Genomic DNA, 22,842 nt, shown 5'->3' with positions numbered 1-22,842 from the left:
AAAGGATGTAAGTTCACTACAGGTGTTCGCTTTCCAAAACAGAGATGGGATTAAGAAAAATGATGATACCGATCACTTTCTTTATGCACACACATTTAAGTTTGTCTGCACGTATGTATGTGTGAATATACGTGCACATATGCACACACATGCAGGTATATACCTGTAAGTACGTAAAGGGGAAGGAAAAGACACAACCTATATAATGACTGCATTAGAAAATCTCTTAAACTCTGCACTTCGTTGCACACTAGACTTCAGTCTTCATTGTGGCTTCTGACTGTTAAACAATTTGAAAGGAGAACAGAAAAGAACTGTCACCAAAAGACTGTGGCAACTAAGTAGACTCAGCTTGAAGGACTCTTTATTAAGTAAATAAGCTAATTAAAAGGGCTATATAGTTAGAGCTATTGAAACTCAGAGTAGTTTGAGGTTTTTGCTTTTCCAAAGATACACAAACGATTTGACAGAATAAGATGATAAATAACCCCAGGCAATCTAGCCAGCTGAAATATTTAACAAAAAATAGTTGTTTTTAAAGTGGACTTTACCACTAGATGGCTCTGTTATTATAGGAACACTTTTAGTCCACTTGAAGGTTACAAGAGAAGGACGGGAAGAAAGCATAAGGAGACCCTGGTAATAGGTATTGACCCTGCCACTGGACCTATTCAGCAGCTTCCTGTACCCACCAGGTTTAGGGAATGTGATGTCAAAAACGATCTATATTCAAATTATATATATATATATATAATATTATATATAATGTAATATTCAAATTTGAAAGTGCTAGTTATTTAGTACGCAGACCATTACAGGAGTGTTAAATAGTAGAAAACTTTTAAGGAAGGCATTGCTTCAATATCTTTGGGCTAATGTGAGATTGCATGGGAACATATCTTAACATATCTTTGAACTTGGATATCTCACTGATGTAGATGAAAGTGGAGGATGACATTGTTGTAGGTAAAGGAATGAAGTCTGTTTCTTGGAGGATGAAGCAGAAATAGTACTATAATGCCTTATTGTGGAGAGATATCAATTAATGCATCTTTGTCCAATGACTATAGATCACAGTGCTAGTTTTAGTACTTCCTGTTAAGCTGCGAGTGCTGAACCTTAACCGTGATAAAAAGTTAGCGTGGTGTTGAGTGATTTACTATCCCAGATAGGCCCTAATAGGCCTTGTCAGTGACTGACTGAAAGAACTCTAGCAGTGTTTCACTGTAACAGCAGTACTTGCTGCTCAGAACTGATTCTTTAGTATCTTTATTTTATACCTTGGTGGTCCAGTTCACTTTTTTCAATAAAGAAACAAACCTCTAATTCTTGAAAGCTGAGATTCTAAAGTGTAAGTAGTTACCCACTGATACTTATTTTTATACACTTAGGTGTAATGGGATAAAATATATTTGCATATTTGATCAGCCAAACATGCTAGTCACAACTCAGCTCTAGATCTTAATTACACATGTAAAACTTTTTTTTTTTATAGGTTTATTTGGAAAGGCTTTTAACCTATGCAGAGATTGACATCTGCCCTAGTAACTGGAAGAGGATAGTCTTAGGAGCTATTCTGCTGGCTTCTAAAGTCTGGGATGATCAGGCTGTTTGGAATGTGGATTATTGCCAAATATTGAAGGACATTACTGTTGAGGACATGTAAGTTGCAAGGTTTGAATAATCTGTTCTTCCAGAATGGTAATTTTTGTGATCATGCCTTACTGAAAAAAATGTCTCTGGTGCTATGATGTCTGGTGTCAGGCCTCATTCCCTTTTTTAACCTAGGAAACTTGGGTTATCCTTACTTTGAGACAAATCTAGTTTAGTATTTCTGACTACTGGGCTGAGTAACTTCAAAATTAGTTTTCTTTTAACCTTTTTCCTCCAGTGGTGAGCCATGGGACTGGCTGCTTTGCATTGGTGTAACTTCAAAGTGCCCTACATTTATTCTTACCAATAGTCTTTCTGGGGAAAAAAAAAAAAAAACTGTTAGAACTAAACTTGTTCCTTGCGTATTGTGTTTTAAAATTTGAAAAATTGCAAGGTAAGTTGTCACTTGTGACTTAGGCTTTGGCTAGATGTAGGAGCAAACATTTAAGTATTTTAAGGTGGCAGACAGGTGTCATTTCTGTTGGTATCTATGGCTCTGTGTGTTGCATCTAGCTGCTGCTACAGGTCTTCCTCTTTGGGTGAATTCATAAACTTGCCTACATTGCTGAGAACAAATTTCTCAGTCTTACCACTCCTTGTTTATGTAAAGCTGTTTCTTGTATATATTCTTGTCTCCGATACTGGATCATTTTTTCAAAAATTTTGAATCCGTTCTCTTTTCCTGCTGCACTCAGCTTTAAACCCTGCAGTTTCAGAGGATGTTCATCCTTGTGGCTGTGGGCCCAGGCTACAGGCTGGAGGTGTGTTTATGTGGAGCAGATTTGGCCCATAAGATTTCTGTTAAATTCCTTCTTGCGAAGCTCTTTCTGAAAGCTTAGAGATGTCAACATTTCTAGTTCTTCTAGCCAATCTCCTGCATTTTCTTTATCATGGTGGTAGAAATCCTAGAAAGCTAGCTTCGCATCACACTTTCTGGCTTTAATAAACTTTGTGAAATGCTCTGTCCTTTTTTGAGTTCCATCATGCTGTTGTGCTGTGACTGTGTCCAGGCTTATGTAGTAAAAGCCAGTTCTAGTACAAGACAACACTGAGGTGGTAGCAGTTCATACACAGCACTAGTAGGCTACTTAAGTTAAATACTCTGTTCTTGCCCAAAGCTTTCTTCCCTGGATTCAGCATAGAGCTAATGTTTAAAATACAGTAAGTAAATATCTATCTAGGGTAAATTCCTTTAGTAGGAGGAATATCCAGATTTGTTCCTTTTAGGTTGCTTTTTTTTGGGGGGGAGAGGGGGGAGATTTTTCTATTCTAAAAATAGAAGAGTTTGTTTCAATGAAACAGTTTTTGTGTTTCAAATTATTTTGTTTTGCAAATATCAACAGCAAACATAATATCTTGTTTTATGCATACCCCTTGCCTGAGAGTTCTTTGTCTCCAAAAGCAGGGCTGTGCCAGCCTGCTTTCTGGAAAGCATAATTAGTGATTTTATACAATGTACATCTTCACTCAACCTGGCTCAGAGTGCTCATCTATCTGAGGAACATACTTGAAGCATTGCTGCAAATAACTCTGAGATGGCTGAAGTGGGGTCAGCGATGCTAGGAGTGCTGGAGTATACATCTTGCTCTTTTTGATGTCCCTTCTTCTAGCCCTATTTGGGACAAATCAAATTGATAGCACTGAAAATATCTGTAACAAGCAGGATGTTTATTCTCTATTGCCAGTGCTGGGTCTCCTGAAATTGTCAGTACTTACATTTTCAAAGCAGTGATGGTGCTGGGAAAAAAAAAAAAAAAGAATTTAGGTGGTTTTTTCCTCCCTAGTTTGAGGATGGGAATTTTGTAATCTCTTCTCATTCCAAATGATTTGGACCTTTGAATTTAGATGTGGGCAGAAACTGCACAACCCCTTTCTGATAGTGGCCGGGGTGTCCAGCTAGGCCCTGTGCTGATACAGCTGGGCAGAGCTCACTGTTCATGGATTGGGCAACATCACCACAATCAGGACCTTGGCAAAGTGCTTAGACTAGTCAGCAAAACTGAGTTTTAAGCTTATAACACTACATTCTTTAAACTAGCTACCTGATGGTGAACAGTAGTTATTCTGAGTACAAGCATTTCTGAGAGAAAAGCTGGCAAAAGATGTCAGGCACAGTTGCATTCTAACGTTGGACATGGTTGATAACACTGTCAGGGGTGTGTGTGGGGTGGTGGGAGAATTGCCCCAAACCCCAGCAGCTCCTGAACTACAGGTCACTTGTAGACTCTACGAGGTGGGTCATTCCTGTTGCAGTAAAGGTCTGTCTACAGGGACTGCTAGCAAGTTTTGTTTGTGAATTTTCCTCTGCTTGAAATACCTAGAATGATCTTACTAACCTAATGCATACTCTTGTTTAGCCACTGCAAGTCAGGCCTAGGATTTATACCAGTCTGAAACTGGCAAAAGGATTTTTATCAGTTTCAGGTCAACCAACTTGCATGCATATGCATCTGTGTATGTAAACATCTGTACATACACACAAGCCATGGGACCACAGGCAGCCACCTCTTCTAAAGGCAGGGTAGGTGCAGCTCATCCTTACCAAACACACCCCTTGCTGCTTACAGACACTCATTCTGCAGCCTTGCCTCACAACTCTCTGCTAGCAGCAAGCTGTGTGGCTGTCAGAGAAACTACTTGTGTGTTAGTTTGCTCTCGTGAGAGCAAATCTGGAGCCCTGCGTTCAACTCTGAGGTCCCCAGCACAAGAAGGACATGGACATATTGGAACAAGCCCAGAGGAGGGCTATGAGGATAATCAGAGGGCTCGAGTCCCTCTCCTATGGAGACAGGCTGAGTTCAGCCCCAGCAAAAAAGCCCTCAAGGAGACCTTACAGCAGCGGCCTTCTAATACCTACAAGGGGCCTACAGGAAAGGTAGAAAAAGATGCTTTGTCAGGGAGTGGAGTGATAGGGCAACGGGCAATGGTTTTAAACTAAAAGAGGAGAGATTTAGACTAGACATTACAAAGAAATTCTTCAGTCAGAGGGTGGTAAGGCACTGGCACGGGTTGAAGCTGTGGGTTGAATCCACAGCTTCCAGAGAAGCTGTGGATGCCCCACCTCTGGAGGTGTTCAAGGGCAGGCTGGATGGGGCTTTGGGCAACTTGGTCTGGTGGGAGGTGTCCCTGCCCGTGGCAGTGGGACTGGAATCAGATGATCTTTAAGGTACCTTTCAACCAAAACCATTCATGATTCTGTGATTTGCTAAAGAATGTGTGCTACTGGCCTCGTGAGTAACAGATGAATTAGTTTGCCTTAGTTTCCTTCCACTCAAGATAGATAAAGTGCTCATCTTCTTTTTTTCCTACCACAAGCCCTTTCTCCTTTGACCAAAGCAAAGTTTGTGTGTGTTTGTTTTTAACTGAAAATGTCTTTTTGGTTGTGGTGTTCTTTGTTTGTGTGTTTTGTTGTTTTTGTGTTTTGTTTTTTTTTGGGGGGGGGAGGGGGGCATGTTTTGGTTTTGCTTGCTTACTTCTAATGGGGGAAAAAATCAAAGGAAATTAAACTGATATTTGGAAGTCATCCTTTGTCAAAACTTGCTTGCTTTGATTAGAGTGAATCCATAATCACTGAAAAATTAACTGTGCAGCTGCTAATCTTGCTGTGATTGCTTGTTAAGGGGACACATGCTGTTCATTCTTTCAGCTACATATATTTGTAAATAAGGCACAGCAAACACATGGGCATTATGCTTTCCCAGGTTTTAAACCACTATTAATAGTCTTGTTAATCCAATGAAGAATTGTATTTTTATACAATTAAAATGTATTAGTGTAGTGAGTACAAAAGGGGCAGTGAAGAGCATTTATTCACAGGGTAAATCAAGCTCTGATCAGCTGATCATCAAAACATTATCTGATTTACATTTCTATAGGCTTATGACCATATGAACAGGAAATTAATTTTGGCACTAGGTTCAATGGTGCTCAAGTCCACTGTGCTAGACACAAGCACAAAGCTGCTATTGATATTGAGACCCACCATCCAATACAGGACACAACCTGGATGATTCCTTCATTTATTTCTTCCCTGACAGGTAAAACATCAATTTTAAAAGCTCCCAAAAAGCAAGAACAGCCTTGGCACTGAATTTGTGCAACATATCTCCTGGTGTATTTACACTTGACTTACACAGTTGCTACATCCTATAGATAAAGGTCTGTTGCCAGTAGGAACAGTCGCCGTGACTTAGTGTTGAACTGAATTGCTTGGTTTGGGTACCACCCGGTTCTCCCAGGTTGATTTGTTTATTTAAAATAAGTTTTTCCTCTGTAGAACATCTCTGATATACTTGACCATGGTACAGTAGCTGAAACAGCCTTCTTTTTATGTCACAGCTCTTTCCCCACTTTCCTCCAAATATTTTGCCCAGTGAAAATAGACGAGTGAGTAAAAACTGGACAGTGCCCTTTGACACAGTACTTTGTTATCCTGCCTAATGCTATTGAGGAGAAAATTCCTTCTCCCACCTAATGCTGCTTATTTATTTATTTATTGGAGATGAATCCATGTTGCTTCAAGAGGCTTTTTTCTGTGAGATAATAGCAGCAGCTCTTCATAGATCCATTTGTTGCCGTGGTGATCTGCCTACTCCTTTTGTTAGTCCGCCTCTACTTCAATAAACCCCCTTCCTGTTATCAGCCTGGTGAAAATGTCTGCAAGTTCTTCAGAGCTAATAAACAGCATACATCATTCCTTTCATCTGATCACTATAGTGTGGGGCCGTACAAGAGAGTGAGAATGGCGCATGAATTGTACAGCTGCACTAATGGAACTCCGAAGAATGAGCCTCCTGGTCAGCCGAGCGAGTGCACGACAGGGCACTACCTTTCTCTCTTAGCTGAAGGTGCCAGGACTCAAAAGCTGCACCTTGTTTTGAGCACCAGTGAATGAACTGTCTCTTGAAACTAATAATGCAGGCCTCTCAATGACTATTTCAAAGTTACTGGTTTTAAAAACTAGCCTGAGATCTCTTCAGAAATTTCTGCCAGCTGAAACAATCTTTTTTTCCTTTGTTTTCTGCCTCCTAGGAATGAGATGGAAAGACACTTCTTGGAGCTACTGCAGTTTAATATCAATGTTCCTGCCAGTGTTTATGCCAAATACTACTTCGATCTCCGCTCCCTAGCAGATGACAATAACCTGAGCTTTCTGCTGGAGCCTCTTAGTAAAGAGAGAGCACAGAAACTGGAGGTAATGGTCTGAGGTTGGCTGAGCAGGGGATTGTGTGTGTGCGTGTGCATGTGTAGTAAGAGCATCTGTTGCTAATCATATTAAGTGGCGGTTAGAAAAACTAAAAAGCTTTTAGATTAGTGTATTACTATTACAGGCTGATTTAACCCCTTTATAACTACAGTTAGCGCTTTTAAAATCATACCTAGGCTAAACTAGTATCCTGAGGAAAGGAAGGGAACAGAGATCATGGAAGTCTAGCAGATCACTAAATAAAATGGATTTTTGGAACTGTAGTTCAGCTAGGCTACTGAAGATTGAAAGGATTAGTGTCATATGTAATGGATTGTCTGTCCTTCCCTGGTCACAGTCAGTATTCCAAGCACCTAGAGACAGTCACACTTGGACCTTTCTAAATACTACCAGCTGAAGGTTTCCCACTGCATCCCACTGCACAGCTGCTTTTAAATTTAGAGGGAGTGCTCTTACTGCTCTCATGGTTTAATAAACCATTTGTTAGGGGGGCAGCTGCAGAAATAGTATGTTTCTTTTCGCAATCTTTAGAACCTCACATTTCCAAAGAAATGTTGCGTTAAGACAAACTTTTGGGATAGCTGCTTCTTAGGAGTACTTCAGCATGTCCAGAGGAGTATAAATATAGATTACTGACCCTTTTTGCTAAATGGAGAAGGCTGCCCTGCTGCAAGTCCCCACAGCATTCCTTCATACGAAGGCTTGTTTTGAAGACCTTTTCCAGTGTCAGACTTTATTCCTTGTTGGTGAATATATATACGATACTTTGGAAATATCTAAACTACCTGGGTTCCCAGGCAAAATTTCTTGTTGGATCAGTGCAACCTTTCATCTGTCTGGGTTTAATTGATGACTGTGCATGTTGTTTTGTTGACCTTTCAACAAAGGCATTAATGCAGGCCCTGTGTACACTGATACCATAACCCCTTTCAAAAAGGGGTGTGCTATGGTATTCTTGTCTATTGTCCACCCCCAATAATTCTGCCAAGTGCCTTTTTTTTTTTTTTTTTTTATTTCATCCCAAAGTGGTTGAACTTTGGGAATAAGTGTGATCCCTCCTGGTCCTTTGGAATGATAGGTATGATATGTCTACAAATTCCTTTATTTAAAGTTAAGCAATGCAGCTCTTCTGCTTTGTCTCACCCTTGTTACTTGCACTTTAAGCTAACACTGTCACTAATTGTAAATGTGGTTGTAGGGCAGTTCATATTCCACAGGAAATTGTTTACTGAACTGCTCAGTGCCTATGGCATAAGTGGATGATTTACAGATTGTGAGCCTGTTTTGTTTCTTCTTTGCTAGCATTTGGGAGCTTGGTATTTAAAACCAGAGTAATTTTCAGCATGGTGTGTGATTTGCCATAACACACCTACTAACACACAGAGGGCATTTTGATTTCTAATTCTGAAACATGATAAATATTTAAACCATTTGCTAAACTTCTTTTTAATTCTACCTTTCTGTTAGAAGCACATGAGAAGCTGATAGGAGCCCTTATGAAGCAGTGAATTAGTATTCCAGGGACTGAAAACTGATTTACAACATGTGGGTGACTGGGGCTAAATATGTCAACACAGGTTGCCTTATGATTGATGTGCTAGCATTAGAACAGGATGGAGAGTCTGTCTGGTCTTGCACTGGGAGCTCATACAGCCAGTGTCTCAAAGAATGCCACTCTTGAGCCAAATGCATGCCTCCAGAAGGTCGGCAGAAATAAATGTAAATAATTATTTTAAAATACACTTAAGAGTTTATTCATGCTCAGAGTGCTTTTCACCTTTTGAACTTCCAGAACACTTGGCTGTGCTGAATGGGTTCTGCCTTAAAGGGAAGGTGTAGGCTTGTAGCTTATTGCAGGACTCTGAAAGTTCATCTGGTGCTAGATGGTAAATAATTAATGGAAGTAAATGTTCAGAACTGAAATTCAGTTCAGCCTTTTATTACTGGCATCCTTACTTGTTTGCATTGATCATGTCTGAAAGCTTCAATCAGAAATAGACTTTATGGGGAGGATACACGTTATTTTCTGGACAATTTTGTTACTAGAATTGAAATAATTTGGCTTGATACTAGAAAAGCTGCACTGGACTAAAAGCTGCTTGAAATAGCAGAGAAGAGGTAAGCCAGTAAGTGGCTGAAAAAGCCATTAAATATTAAGTTGTCCACACGTGCTGGTATTTAATAGCTGTGTTAGTGCCATGGTTATTGCTGTGCCATTGAGCAGTGGGCTGCCCTCCCTTCTTGACCTGATCACATGAGTGATCTTGGGAAGCTTGGGGAAGAAGGTGTAGAGAAAGTAAGGGCAAAACTAGAGGTCCTAGTACAGCTTTGTTTTCACTGAGTGGCCAAGGTACTTGAGGAAGTACAGAAACCATTTTAGCTTGAGCCTTTTCTCTCATAAATGAGAAAATTTTGCTATATGCATTTTTGTGCTGTTAAAAACCTAAACACTAGACCTAGCTACTGTGTGCGCTTCTGTACATAACTTGCACAAACTTGTAAGTCTGAAATGAATCCAAGTTTGCCATTAGGTAATGAGACTGGCAGATGAATGAAGATACTCAGATATGGAAACCACTCACCTTTCTAATGTCTTAATTCCAGATGGATAGGATTCTTGTTAGCATGGGGAGGGACCCCCTCAATGTTTTCCCTCCAAAGTAGTTCTTATTTACTGTCATTCTTGGTTTAAAAAAAAAAAAAAATCACAGCTACAGGGTGCCTGCTGTGTTGGTATGACACTTGTAAAAGCTTCCTTGAAATGTTCCAGTTTTTCTAATGTGTATTTTTGTTTTTGTTTCTGAACATGATACCTAGGCTATCTCCCGGCTGTGTGAAGATAAATACAAAGACTTGTCAAAAGCTGCTATGAGACGTTCTTTCAGTGCTGATAATTTAGTTGGTATCCGCCGTTCTAATGCCATCCTCTCCTGAGGAGAGAGAAAGGTGCAGCACCATGAACCAGCATCCATATCAATCGGAGGAATACCACCACTCCATGCACACAAGCCAGCGGTGATGGTGTCTTCCAGCAAAAGGAGGAGAGGAGGGGTAAAATTAGCCAAGGGAGCCCAGAGCTTGAGGAGCATACTTGGTGCAAAAGACAAGACCTTTATCAAATCAACTCTCTCCTCCTCTTAATTTATCCAGAGGTGCAAAAACAAACTTCTCTCCATCTTTTCCCCACAGATGTTTGCTTACTATGTAGGCCTATAGCTGTGAACTCTTGAGGTTTTTAATAATAAGTAGTTTTAAATTTTAGAAGTTAAACACTAACCACATGACTATAGTTACAATGTTCTTCCCTCCTCTCCCCTGTCATCCAGAGTCTCACTGCATTTGTATTTCAGGCAAATGCAGTGTTAACAAAAACAAAACAGAAAATGGGACTCTTTAAAGTATAAAGCCACTCTGGAGCTGAAAACAATAGCATAGACATGTGTTGATGGTTTTTTCCCTGGTTTGGCTACTAAAAGCTGCTATTATTGGTGATCTGTTCGTAACCAAGAAGCTGCACAGCAGGAAGGAATCCCAGCTCTGCACCAACTTCACTCCAGTAGAGATTGTCAAAAGACTTTGAATGTTTTGTCTGGGGGCAGAGAGATGGTTTTATGTATTGTTAAAATATATAGGGTCCATGCTGCATTTCTTGTGAATTATGGTGCTTCTCTCACTTTCTAATACTTACTATTGCTCCGGAAGAGACGCAATCTGTATATTTTTTCTGAGGCATTGAATGAGAAAGTTGGTCTGGAAACATCATCACCATCCCAAACAGTGTAGCAATCCAGTGGTAAATGGCATGTGTGCAGCACTGCTTCTCGAGTTCTACTGCAGATCTCTTGTGCTATATACAGTGGAGTTCCTAAAGCTGATATTGTGCATCCATCTGGCTCTCCTTGAGTATTTGTTTCTTGGGAGGAATTTATATTCATAACGAGACAGTAATGAGTTTGAGAATCCTGGACTACCTAACAGGGTAGGTTTAAAAAAAAAAAAAAAAAGTTCAATTTATAATTGTCAAAAATATTTCTTTAAAACTTTTTTCCCCCTAAAGTGAATTTTATCTTGTGCAACTGCTCTTGGGTTTTGTTCCTTCTGAGACTTTGGAATGGGACCTCACTATCAGGCTCTGAACCTGAACTCTAAACAGGATAAGTATTATTAGACTCTTCCTGTTACAAGTCTTTGTAATATCTTCCCTACTTGGATCCAAATAGATTCTAGGCAGTTTGTCCTAGGAGCAGATCTCCCTCCAAATGGCACGGTTTCTGTGCACTTCCTCTTCCAGCCAAGGTCCAGAAACTTGCACTGAATAGCAAGTCCATATGCTTTTGAGAGTGGGGATGTCTGAGTGCAATCGGTTTGGCTGCACTCAACTGTTAAAATGATGCATAAAGTCTCTTGTGGTATGCAAATATGCCAGCCCCTGGCTCTCAAATCCATGGAACTTGGCACTTCAGGTATTGATCACAATTCAATTTTGAAAATAATGCTACATCTTCAGGTGGTTTTCCTTTCTCATGTTTGTATTAAAAGAAAAGCTAATAAACTCTATTTTAATTAAAGTTAAAGGTAAATGTGTGTTCTGTACAGTTGTCTGATTTCATTCCCCTCACAAGTATTTGGTGCTGTGCAGTTTCTTTCAAGTTACGGCAAAAGCGGGGGGGGCTGGGGGGGGGAATCAGTGGTGTGCATTAGAGCCTTCCCCTTTCCCCATACCAGCACCCTGTGTTCATTTTACTGCAGTTACTTGTGAACGTCTCTGGAGCCGGCAGCAGAGGTCATTTGGCAACTGTGAAGTGCTCAGTCTGCAGCATCGGGCAGGGCCCTGGCAGCTGGCTTCAGCTGAAGGAGTGGCAGGAGCCTTATGAAGCTGCCCAGCTATTCCCCTGCATCGCTTCCACTTGGAACTGGGCTCAGGCTGCTCCAGTAACTAATCACTGACAGTTTCTTTGCACATAAATGACCTTTAAGTAGGGTGAATCTGTCTGGAGGTGATTTTATGTTTTTAAGTCCTCCCTTGAGTGCTAAATTGGAAGCTACGAGTGACCAACTCCTGGATTGACTTGTGACCTAATTGCTAATGAGCTTTTCTTTCCTTAGCACTGCCAGGTGCCTTCAACTTTGTGAGGTCAGTCTGGATTCACTTCACTGCGGGCTGGCACGTGGTTTCTGCAGATACAGCCATTCAGCTCCAAGGTGTGCAGGAGACTCGTGGCAGGCCCTTTACCTTTTTGCCAAAGGAGATGAAGGCTCTTCCTGCTGATCTGTCTGGCAGGTAAATGACGACTCAAGCTGACAGCTGCTTCTGCATCCTGTCTTCCAGGAGACTGCTGCTTATAACTTAATTTTGTCTAGAGCCTTAACTGGCTCCAGTTTTTCTGTAGCTTAGCCCAGAGCACTTAGTCGATAGGATTTTGATCTGTTCAGCAGATACTAAATAGAGCTCAACTACTACATGACCTCTTAAGAGAGGGAGAACAGCAATTCCATTTAACATTTAACATTCTGGTCTATCAGAAAGAGAGCCTGGAAAACAAACCTACAGCATTTCTTAAATAAACAATAAGAAGTAAAACTTACAGAGCGCGCTTGAGAGGAAGAACAGTGATACTGTTTCAGAGAGAATTCTATTTAGGTGGATCTGCTGTGAGCTGAACTGGGGTGGGGTATAGATACCCTGTAACTTCCGCTATTCTTAATGTTGGCAGTTCTGTTCTTACAAAGGCAAAATAAAAATTAGAATCATAGTAGGATTAAAGTGAATGTTACCTACCTCTGCTCCTTCTGTTCACCTACAGGAATGACGTATCTTGTGACAGGAACGCTTGTTTCTTGCTACCCAACAGCTGAATAATATTTAATCTGTGGTGAGCTAACCTCTGGCTGCGTTCAGTTCCAGGGTAGTACTCCTCAAATGGTAGGAAAATAATTTGCTTAGACAGTAGCTACATCGTGGTCCATCAAACATAATACAAGCATTGTGTGTTTGTTGTCCATATGGGGAGCAAATCACTATTTCTGGGCTACATTTGGCCCTTGGGATTCAGCAGGCCTCTACCTTTGTGTATGGAGACTGTGTATTTTGTTTCTAAGGGAATTTTATGAGAACTACTTCAGTGTGGGTTTGGCAGTTAAGAGGACAGGCACTTCAGGGATGGAATAAATGTCAAGAACATTGCTTCTGGATAAGAATATAGGCATCAAGACTAACCTGAGCAAGCAGAAGAGGCCACAAGAGCAATTGAGGTGAGAGCTTGCGCAGTGGAGCTGGCAGCCATGTGTGGGCAGCCCGCCCTGTTCAGAGCTCAGCACCGGGAGGGCTGCTGCCCTGTCCTGAGCTGCTGTTCCCGCAGAGCAATAGTGCAGCAGCAATGCTTAGGCCTGGCTTTCTCATAACATTCTCTGTAAAAAAGGCAATCACAACAAATGCAGTGTGACACTACAGAAGTGAATATAAGTGCACTGCTGTACTAATACATCCCCTCCCCACCCCCCCAAGTTTAATAGCTGAGGAATGCATGTGGCTGACCGTGGGTTTGTTTGCCATAGAAGTCTCAGGCTGCCTTTGTGGACAGGCATTGCTAGAAGAAACCACCACGTTGCCTACTGCTCCTGTGATGTAAGAACCCCATTTGTGAGGACACATGCTCCCTGTGCTGTCAGGTACTGTCATTCCCCATACCACCAAGTAAGTGAACTTTTGCTGCATTTGCACTGTTCAACTCCAAAGGAAGCCAGTGACTACCTCAAGGGTAGCCTGAGTTTTCCAAATGGGGCATGGAATATGCGCTGTCAGGGTGGGCTCTGTGCTGCCATACAGGAGCAGAGTCCTGCAGGTGGCTCACCAACAGCTGCCTGTAGCAATGGCCCTTCCCTTGCTTGAAATGAAAACACTGTCTTGAGGTGGCAGTGGATGGCAGCTCTGCCAAACTTCTGTTTACTGAAGAGCTGAGGACGTGGAGGCTTCCTGGAATGTGAAGGTGGTAACGCTGCTGCCAATGGGGTGCTATTTCCAGAGGAAGGTGGTGGGTGTCTTCAGCTCCTCGCTCAGTCAGCCTCTGACTGTTCTGGCTGTACCTGAGCGCAGGGCGGAGAGCAGATCACCAGCACGGCGGGATCAGGTGAGTCAGGCTGCGCTGTCGGCTCTCCGTCAGTTTTATCGCTGGGCGCTGGAATGCTGCTTCCAGGTAAGAGATCCTATCTGGTGGGACCTGTGTGTGCCTACACACCTAACTAGATAGCAGAGTCCTGCACGATTAGTCACAGCGCAGCCAGCTTAACCCCTTGCTGTCCTCATGGAGTGCTCTTCCCAACACAGGAGAGTACACAGCAGGTGGCAACATGGATGCTTAAATCAGTATGCAACATCCTACTTGCCTAAGAGCTGTCATCCCTTTGGCCTGGCACGAACCAAAGGGCAACTCTTCAGCACCTGATCTCAGTGCGGGGTGAGGCACTGATACTGAGCAAACTGCAGAACACCAATAAAAGTTGATCGTTAACCCTCTGCCACCGCTGAGGTGTGACCTTGGACCGTCAGGGAAATGCTGTCAGTGAGGCCGTGGGCACCTGCTGCCGGCACCTGCTGCCAGCACAGCAGCCCTGAGGCCCAGACCAGAGCCAGGCTGCTGCCACCGGGTTGGGACTCACCGTGCCTTTTTGGGTGCCTCCATTCCAGCACTGCTGGTGTGTGACAGCCCCATGCCGAGGGCAGAGCTGCGTGGGGTTCAGCACGCCTAGCAGGTGAGTCTCACACCGTGCCAGCACAATTGCCTCACAAGTCCCATACGATCCCTGCTGATAGGAGACTGACACAGCCCTCTGGTACACTCCTCCTCCTTCCCCACAGTAAGGTTTTGTGGTAATTATTAGTCTAGCAGAGCAAAGAAAACAACACACATTTTTTTCCTCATAAATAACTAATCTCTATACTTCTCTTTGAATAAAACTTCTTCAGCTTTTCACAAAATATAATACAGTTATTTTAACAAAGTTGAACATCAGTAACTGAAGACGCAAAACCAAGATGTAAATTACCTACAGCATATAGGGCATAAGACAATGTTCCTTCTCTCCTGCCTGCAATTTGTTGCTGAGAAGCCAGGTTCAAATACAAGTTGACTATATTAACCTGCCATTAGTCTTGCATTTTTCAACAGGCAACAGTTTGCAGCTAACCGTGAATTTTTCTTTTTTTTTTTTAAAGATTTACATAGTCAGTTACACTTTAAAAAAAAACAAAACACAACCTTTGACATGTTTTTGTTCATTGTATTGCATGGTGTGTGTTTAGCTGTATCTACAAAAGGCACTATAGAAAGAGACAAGTCCAGTGAGGCGTGGATTGGATCAAGTTAGAATTATTTAATGCCCGGGATTACAACATGAGCCTACCCACAGCATCTCTGCACCTGACCTGCCCCGCTGCTGAGAACACACCTGTCCCAAACCCGTATCAAAGTTCACTACGGCTCCTCTATGTACAAAACAGGCTATAATACAACTATTTACAGTTTGTAACAGAACATGGTGCAATTCTGTCCAAGCTGAAGTACTGCAACGTGCTGGAGAGAGCCAGCCCTCTGTCGTAAGAGTGCTGATACCTGCATCTGAAAAGTTTCTGCAGAGTACTCCAGCCCTGTGCCACCAGCTGCTCTCTACAGTGCCACAGGGACACGCATGCAGCGTCTTGGCAGTGCCTCTATCAGTAGATGTGCCATTTGAGTGGCCCCTCGCTTCCCGGGCTTTGGTTTTAAAATGAGGTGGAGAGCTCCTTGACTGAGGTGGTCTGAGGGTGTCAAGAACAACCTCAGACCCACGCTGTCCCACAGGAGCAAAGCCAGCTGCTTTTCTCCTGTGCTTGAGCGGCCAGGTCACAGTGCCACGCTTGAAAGAGGGCAAAAAGAACTCGAGTAATCACTGGGAGGTTATGTACATGACCGCTGTTTAGGGCAGGGGGAAAAGAATCACCAATCCCTCAGGTGCTTTCACGGGGGGACTGAAGCCAGCCACAGACACCTCTCATCCCCTGCAGCCTCTGGAGCTCCCCCAGCCTCACCACTGTTCCGTGAGGTTGACACAGGGCCCCTCAGCGTCCTACTTATTGAAGCCCTGCCGTCATGGTGGCTTAATGCCATGCACTGCTTCTGTCAGTGCCCTGCTCCTGCCAAACCCCAGGGAAGCAAAAAAGGTTTGTGGAGCTGGGGGGAAAGGAGTATGAGTGCTCTGCTGAGCTTTCCTAAGTGAACTGGTAACTCCTGAACCTGGTGCTGTCTCTGACAGAGGCATAGCTTTCAAATAAGCAGCAAGAAGAGCTGAAATCGGCTGGCTGCTAGAGGACCCAGCTGTTTCTCAAGACAGACGACTGTCTGCCTCGGAAAACCCCCATGCACACACAACCCAGTTCAGAAACACAACCGCCCCGGCACGGCCGGCTCTGCCACGCTCAGCCGCTGCGCTGCGTGCCCGGGCGGGCAGGCAGGGTGCTGGGGCCCCCGCCTCAGCCCAGGCAGCCTGCACAGCGCCAGGGAGACGCCAGAAACTCGCCCCAACGCAGAGGCGCGGAGCAGCGCCCACCCTTCCCACAGCACCGGAGCCGGTGTGGCCCCAGCACCAGCCCTGACCGTGGAGCCAGCACGCACCCATGCAGAGAAAGGGACCCTGGGGTCACTTGGCCCCTGGCTGCGTGGCAGCAAGCCGGGCCCTGTCCCTGCCCATCCCGGAGGCCAGGTGGCAGGTCCTCGCTGAGCCCTGTTCTACCTCTGCCTGTGTAACCCCCAGCCTGTGCTCTCCTCCTGACACAGAGCCCTGCTCCCGTTCTGCTGCCCGCGCCCCGCACCAGGGGCCCCCAGCCCTCTCTGCCATGACACAGCTGTGCCCGGGGATGCAGGCGCAGCAGGGCAGGGATCACCCCTCTCCCCCCCAGCCAGCTCTCCCGGCTCCAGCAAGAGGCTCAGTGCCGGTGCCAGTCATTGCCTGGGCACAGGGGCCACTGCCAGCCCTGCCTGCTCCAGCTCTGCCCCACGCCCTGGTACCAGCACAACCTGCCCTGAGGCCGCAGGGCTACCTGCCCCGGCCCGGGGCTGGGGCTGCTCCGTGCCCCCCGGGCACACGTGCTCGGTCCTGGGCAGCTCCGCTGCGGCGGGGCTGGGGACACGGGGGTGGCTGTGCCACCACTCCCTCTTCTGTGGCACGGGGTCTTTGCAACCCTCCGTGGCTGGGGTCACCGAGGCTCCCTCCGGTCACACATGGGACAGTGGGACCTGCTTGTGGTAGGAGGCCATGCTGGGCAGCACCGTCCTGCCTGCCAGCGCCGGGCTGGCCTCGCCGTATGCGGCGGCACCCGCGGGCTTCCTGGGCCTGCAGCAGCGGGCTGTGAAGCGCCTCCAAGACTCGAGCGTTTTGCCAGACCAGATCCAGACGCCAGAGGTGATGCCCACCACAAGGCACATGAAGTACTTGAGCATGAAGACAGCGTAGTCGGGCTTGGGGCGGTGGGGGTCCCCTGGGCAGGAGCAGTTCTGCGCCCGCTCCCACGCCTCCCGGTTGTGCTGCTCGTAGATGTAGCAGGCGATGACGATGGTGGCAGGCACGGTGTAGAGCACAGTGAAGATGCCGATGCGGATCATCAGCTTCTCCAGCTTGTCGGTCTTGGTGCCACCCTGCTTGATCACGCTGCGGATGCGGAACAGCGAGACGAAGCCGGCCAGCAGGAAGAGGCTGCCAGTGAACAGATAAACCACCAGCGGTGCCAGCACGAAGCCCCGCAGGTTCTCCAGGCTCTGGTTGCCCACATAGCAAACCCCAGCCACTGGATCACCATCCACAGAGCTGAGTGCCAGCACAGCTATGGACTTGGCACTGGGGATGAGCCAGGCAGCCAGGTGGAAGTACTGCGCGTAGCTAGCGATGGCCTCGTTGCCCCACTTCATGCCGGCAGCCAGGAACCAGGTGAGGGACAGGATGACCCACCAGATGGAGCTGGCCATGCCGAAGAAGTAGAGGAGAAGGAAGACCACAGTGCAGAGCGCGGGGCCCGTGGTCTCGTAGTGGATGTGGTGGTGCTCGGGGTTGCAAGCCACGTTGGCGTGCCCTGCCACCAGCCGCACGATGTAGCCCACAGAGACAAAGAGGTAGCACGCGGAGAGGAAGATGATGGGGCGCTCAGGGTACTTGAAACGCTCCATGTCAATGAGGAAGGTGGCCACGGTGGTGGAGGTGGACAGGAAGCAGAGGATGGACCAGAGGCCAATCCAGAAGGTGGCGAAGGTCTTCTCGTCCTGGGTGAAGTAGGGCTGGTAGCAGGGCATGGCGCAGTTGGCCACCTGCCCGGTCCTTACGCGGTTGTACAGCGGATGGGACTCCTTGGAGATGGGGATCAGTGGCGCTTTGCACTTGCAAGTCTGCCCGCACTCCGTCCCCGCGGGGCGCTGCCCACCGAGCGGCGTCAGGTTTTTGGCTGCGTCCTTGGCCGGGCGCGTGGGCTTCCCGAAGAAAGGCGGCAAGGTGGTGGCCTCCGTGTGGTTGTAGCCCATGCAGAGCACCTCGGTGTCCCCCAGCACCGGCAGGCTGTCGCAGCTCATCCTCTCGGGCCAGGCGAAGCCGTACTGCTGCATGATGGGCGAGCAGCCCGCCTTGGCCCGCTCGCAGACGGAGCGGCAGGGGGGCAGCGGCTTGGTGTAGTCAGGCAGGCAGATGGGGGTGTACATGCTGCAGAGGAAGAAGCGCAGGTCCGGGGAGCACTGGATCTCCACCAGCGGCCAGAACTGGTGCACCTCCAGCCCGGCCTCGTCCTGCGTGTCGTGGTTGAACTGGTTGGGCATGTAGGTGAGGTTGTAGCCGATGCCCTTGCACATCGGCACCGTGATCTCCTGGCACACCAGCGCCTTGGAAGCGGCGCGCCCCGCCGCCGGCAGCCCCAGCAGCAGCGGCAGCCCCAGCAGCAGCGGCGCCGGCAGAGCCCGGCCGCCCATCGCCGCCGCGCTCCCTACCGCCGCCGCATGCCCCGGGCGCCTGCCCCTGCCGCAGCCGCCGCGCCGAGAGCGGGGCCGGGAGCGGGGCCCCGCGGGACCGGGACCGGGACCGGCGCCGCCGCCGCCGCCGCCGCCGCCGCCACCTGCGCTCTGGGGCGGCCGGGAGCCCCCGCACCGCGCCGCGCCGCGGGCCCCGCCCCGGCCCCGCCCCGCCCCGCCCCGCCCCGCCCCGCCGGGCTCCCCGGGCCGCCCCCGGCCCCGCCGCCGCCGCCGCCCCCGCCCCGCCGCGGCAGCGCCCCCCGGCGGGCCCCGGCCCCGCCGCCCCAGCGCAGCCCCGGGGCCGGGCGCGCTGCGGCTGCCGGCGGCACAGCGCCAGCCCCGGCCGCCACGCTGCGAGGGGCTCGGCCAGCTGCAGGCCGCGCACCGACACGCGCCGTGCCCACGCGTGCGTTTGGCGCTGTCCGCCTGGGAGCCGGGCAGCTCGGTTTTTAAAACAGGCAGAAGCAAAGCTCGGCTGAGCCCCCTTGGCACTTGGCTTCACGCTGCAAGTTTTGGCAGCTCCGAAGCTGTGCGGCACGGCGCTGCCAGTCACGTGCCCCGCTGAACACAACTGCACATCCCTGTAGCAGGAGTCATAACTTTTAATTCTCCTCGACGATGAGTTTCTGTGAACTAGCAGCCCAGCAGAAAGCAATCACAGACAGTTTCATTACGGCTTTCAGTTGATTATCCAAATTACAGCTGAGAGCAGAGGGCAGCCTTTTTATTATCATCATTGCTGTACAATTAGAAAACGCTGATGAAGCTCCGCAAGAGCAGAAATTCTCAGTTTTGCTGGTATTTTTCATTTTTATAATCATTCCCTTGGGCAATATCTTGGTTTGATTTGACACACAATGAGTAACAGGTACGCAGGGGGGAAGGGAGAAGATAAGAAGGGGAAAATGGGGCAGCTCTTCATTTCAGCTAATCTATCAACCCTTGTAGCCTGCTTGAGGTTTCGCCTCGCCTCCAGATGTATCTAATTCTCAGAGCCTGGCTGTAAATAATGCTGCATTTGCTACACTGGGGACACATAAAATCCAATTAAGAGACAGGTAGACATCTGTTGACTTGCTCTGTGCTTCTGTTTCCTTTTTGGTTTTATGAATATGTACCAGAGCAACCAGAACAGGACTAAATATGGTGTAAGTGCAAGTACAGTTGATGGGCTTGTTATTCATCTCTACAGTACGGCGCGAGAGTACAGTGCAGTACGTGCATCCAGCACCATTAGTGACAGAAGCTGTGCCTGCACGAAACCTACTGTGCCAAATCCTGGAGACAAAAGAAAAAGTGTTTCTCACCCCTAAGACCTTTCTGCCATTGTTAATAAACTACAAATTATTAGGAAATTGCTTTACCTTTAATCCCTGTGCAGAGGCGTTCGTGAAGCTCCACCATGTCAGACAGGTCTGCTCGGATGCCTGGCCTGGCCCTGCTCATGGCTCCAGCCCGAAGGGCAGCGGCAGGGGCTGGCAGTGCGTGTCCTCACGGACGCCCCTTCCAATCATCATTGCATTTCCAGCTGAGATGAAGTGAAGTGGTTTCTGGTAGAAACAGAGTGAAAGAAGATGGTAAGTATTTCTGCTTTTGGTTCTTTCTCTGCTTTATTGTCAGCATTCACTGTTTACCGCTACCAACTACTTTTGTGAAGGATACCGTGACTTTTAAAACACTTCAGGGAAGGGCTGAGCGAGCTTCCTTGGCAAAGGCCAGCTGTTGCTCTTGCCCTTGTTGGAGAACCCAGCAGACATCTGCAAAAAGCCTTTCAGCCCAGGCTGCGGGCAGGGACAAAGCTGGGAGCAGCGACCTCGCTGTACCCACGCCGGGCTGGAAGCACAGCCCTGCCGCAGGACCCGTGAGCCGACCCTGGCCCTCAACCCCTCTTGCTTGGTGCAGCAAATCCCAGTTTTGCCTGTGCTGCTGCCAAGTCCCAGGCTGCCAGGAGGGAGGTGACTCGGGGCTCCTGGTGCCGGCGGGCAGCCTGTCACTCACCCCAGCTGGAGGCCGTGCTAGCTCAGGCGCTGCTCAAATTAGCAGTGACCCCTGATAACCATGGCTTAGCGAGGGCTGCGGCGGCTTCCAGCCCTTTGCGTTCCCACCTGAGACACGAGGCCTTGGGCTGCCAGCACTGCAAGCCCTGGCACCAAGACCGACCTGCCGGCCCCAAACCCAGAGCAGGGGCCCCATAAGGGACCACGGTCCCTGCCTGGGAGGGACCTGGCAGGCAGAGGCACAGGGTGATGCTCTGAGAGCAGGCAGGGCAGGCGGAGAATTGCTGCCAGCACGTGCAGCAGGACCCTGGCACCCGAGTCCTACCCAAGTGCAGCAGCAGCGGGGGGGCAGCATTTTCTCATGAGCTCAAATGATTTGAAAGCTGTCGGCTGGGGACAGGAATTCGGATTTAAATCACTTGAATGCTTTTCACCATGAGAGCCTTGCTAAACTTGAAAACCCTAACCTGCATCACTACTGTTTGTTTTTATATCTACCTGCATGATTACACATTGTAAAATACTGTGAGAAAACAAACCCATGCCAAATTGGAGTCATATTCAAGAAGCTACATGGCACTGGACACTTTCTGAGTGAATTAATGCAAAACCTGGTTTCTAACAGTGACACAGATTGTACCAACAGCTGATGAGAGTGCTCTGGTTTGTAAAATGCAACCAAAACTTCAGATAAGGAAGATTAATGTAAAATTGGCAAGAGCAACTTACTTGAAGCTCATCTTGCTGGACTTGTCAACTATTACTTAATATTATTTATGTGAGCACATAAGAAGCACATGATTAGCTTTGTTGGTGTCCACAGGGACTGGGACCAGGGTCTGTGAGGCGTGCTTGGCGCACAGAAGGGGTGTTCCTGTCCCAAGGTGCCACCACCACCACACACAGAAGGCAGAGGCAGGACTGGGGCCATGGCCCAAAGGGTCGGGGGTGCAAGGAAAGGTCCCTGCCACCCCACAGCCCAGCCCCCAGCACCACAACCACACTGCTCTTCAAATCTCATGGCGATTCACACCATGCCAAGATGGGGAAGAGGCAGTGAACTTTACACTTGGTTTTCTCGGTGGGCATTTTCTAGCGTGAAACTTCTTTTTGAAACACATCGCACCATCCTTTGCCCTCCCCCTCAACTGCTTTATTTTTTTTTTCTTTTTTTTCTTTTTTTTTTTTTTTAACATTGGCCTTTGAAAACAGTCCCCATAGAGAAGTTGACATGATAAATTAGTATGGCCCTGGCAAAGCCCTCACTCTTCATTGGGCAAATACTTATTTATGGACTTTCAAATTGTGCCGTATGTAACAACATGGTGAGTGACTTTCAAAAAACCTCTACCATTTATTGACCTCATAGTGCCTAATGGGTCCTTCAGAGCAATTAGGATTTATTGTGTTAGTGTCTATTGTGTATAGAGACCATTTCAAAAACATGTGTTATTTACCCAGAAGGCAGTAATGACTGTTTAAATACATAGTTAGACTGTTTCTGAAATGCTCGCCGCTCCATATATTGCAAAGCAGTTACTCCAAGTATTTTTTCAGAGTTAAATAATTTGCTCTGCTGGGATTTCCAAGCAGGGTGATTGTACTGCACACCATTTGCATGCTTATAGCTATAAATGCATCAAGCTCTCAGGAAAGACGCCAAAGGAGCAACCCCGAAGCATGAAATCTGGGATTTTTTCTTGACCAGGGGGACAGCACTGGCCCCTCTAGTGGTCTGAGCAGCTCAGGCTGTTTCCCAGCTGACAGCTGTGCATTTCCTGCAGACCACCAGAATTTTGCCCTGTCTGATCTGAATGTCCACCAAAGGAGACTTTAACAGCCATGAAGGTGTGGTTTCCACCATGGCACGTCTAACCCTCTACTTGCATGTGAGGTGGGACTGTCAACACTGTCCTGTAGCCTGCTGGGGGCTGGCACATGAAAATGCAAATGCTGGCTGTGGTGGTGC

General features: G+C 47.3%; 2 protein-coding genes across 11 annotated transcripts in view; one reads left to right on the top strand and one right to left on the bottom strand.

Annotated features, from left to right (window-relative positions):
* CCNYL1 (cyclin Y like 1) overlaps positions 1 to 11,427 on the top strand; it is a 47,321-nt gene extending 35,894 nt beyond the window's left edge. For all 10 annotated transcript variants that reach the window (XM_084523079.1, XM_084523078.1, XM_084523075.1 and 7 more), the window contains 3 exons: positions 1,496 to 1,662; positions 6,685 to 6,847; positions 9,677 to 11,427. In XM_084523079.1, coding sequence (XP_084379205.1) covers positions 1,496 to 1,662; positions 6,685 to 6,847; positions 9,677 to 9,793 — 447 coding nt within the window. In that variant the 3' untranslated portion in view covers positions 9,794 to 11,427. The remainder of the gene's footprint in view (positions 1 to 1,495; positions 1,663 to 6,684; positions 6,848 to 9,676) is intronic.
* Positions 10,778 to 18,961, bottom strand: FZD5 (frizzled class receptor 5). The gene has a single exon (XM_084523069.1). It carries the CDS (start codon positions 18,835 to 18,837, stop codon positions 17,107 to 17,109), a length of 1,731 nt encoding a protein of 576 aa, XP_084379195.1. The 5' UTR covers positions 18,838 to 18,961; the 3' UTR covers positions 10,778 to 17,106.
* Positions 18,962 to 22,842: the final 3,881 nt, after the last annotated feature.

The sequence above is a fragment of the Aythya ferina genome (genome assembly GCF_964211825.1).
Source record: "Aythya ferina genome assembly, chromosome: 6".
NCBI classification, from domain to species: Eukaryota; Metazoa; Chordata; class Aves; order Anseriformes; family Anatidae; genus Aythya; species Aythya ferina.
Note: the sequence above shows the minus strand (reverse complement) of the source record. Positions and strands in the feature narration are given on the sequence as shown.

Coding starts and splice junctions, on each gene's coding strand:
- FZD5 (XM_084523069.1), bottom strand. CDS start 18,837: ATGGGCGGCCGGGCTCTGCCGGCGCCGCTGCTGCTGGGGCTGCCGCTG.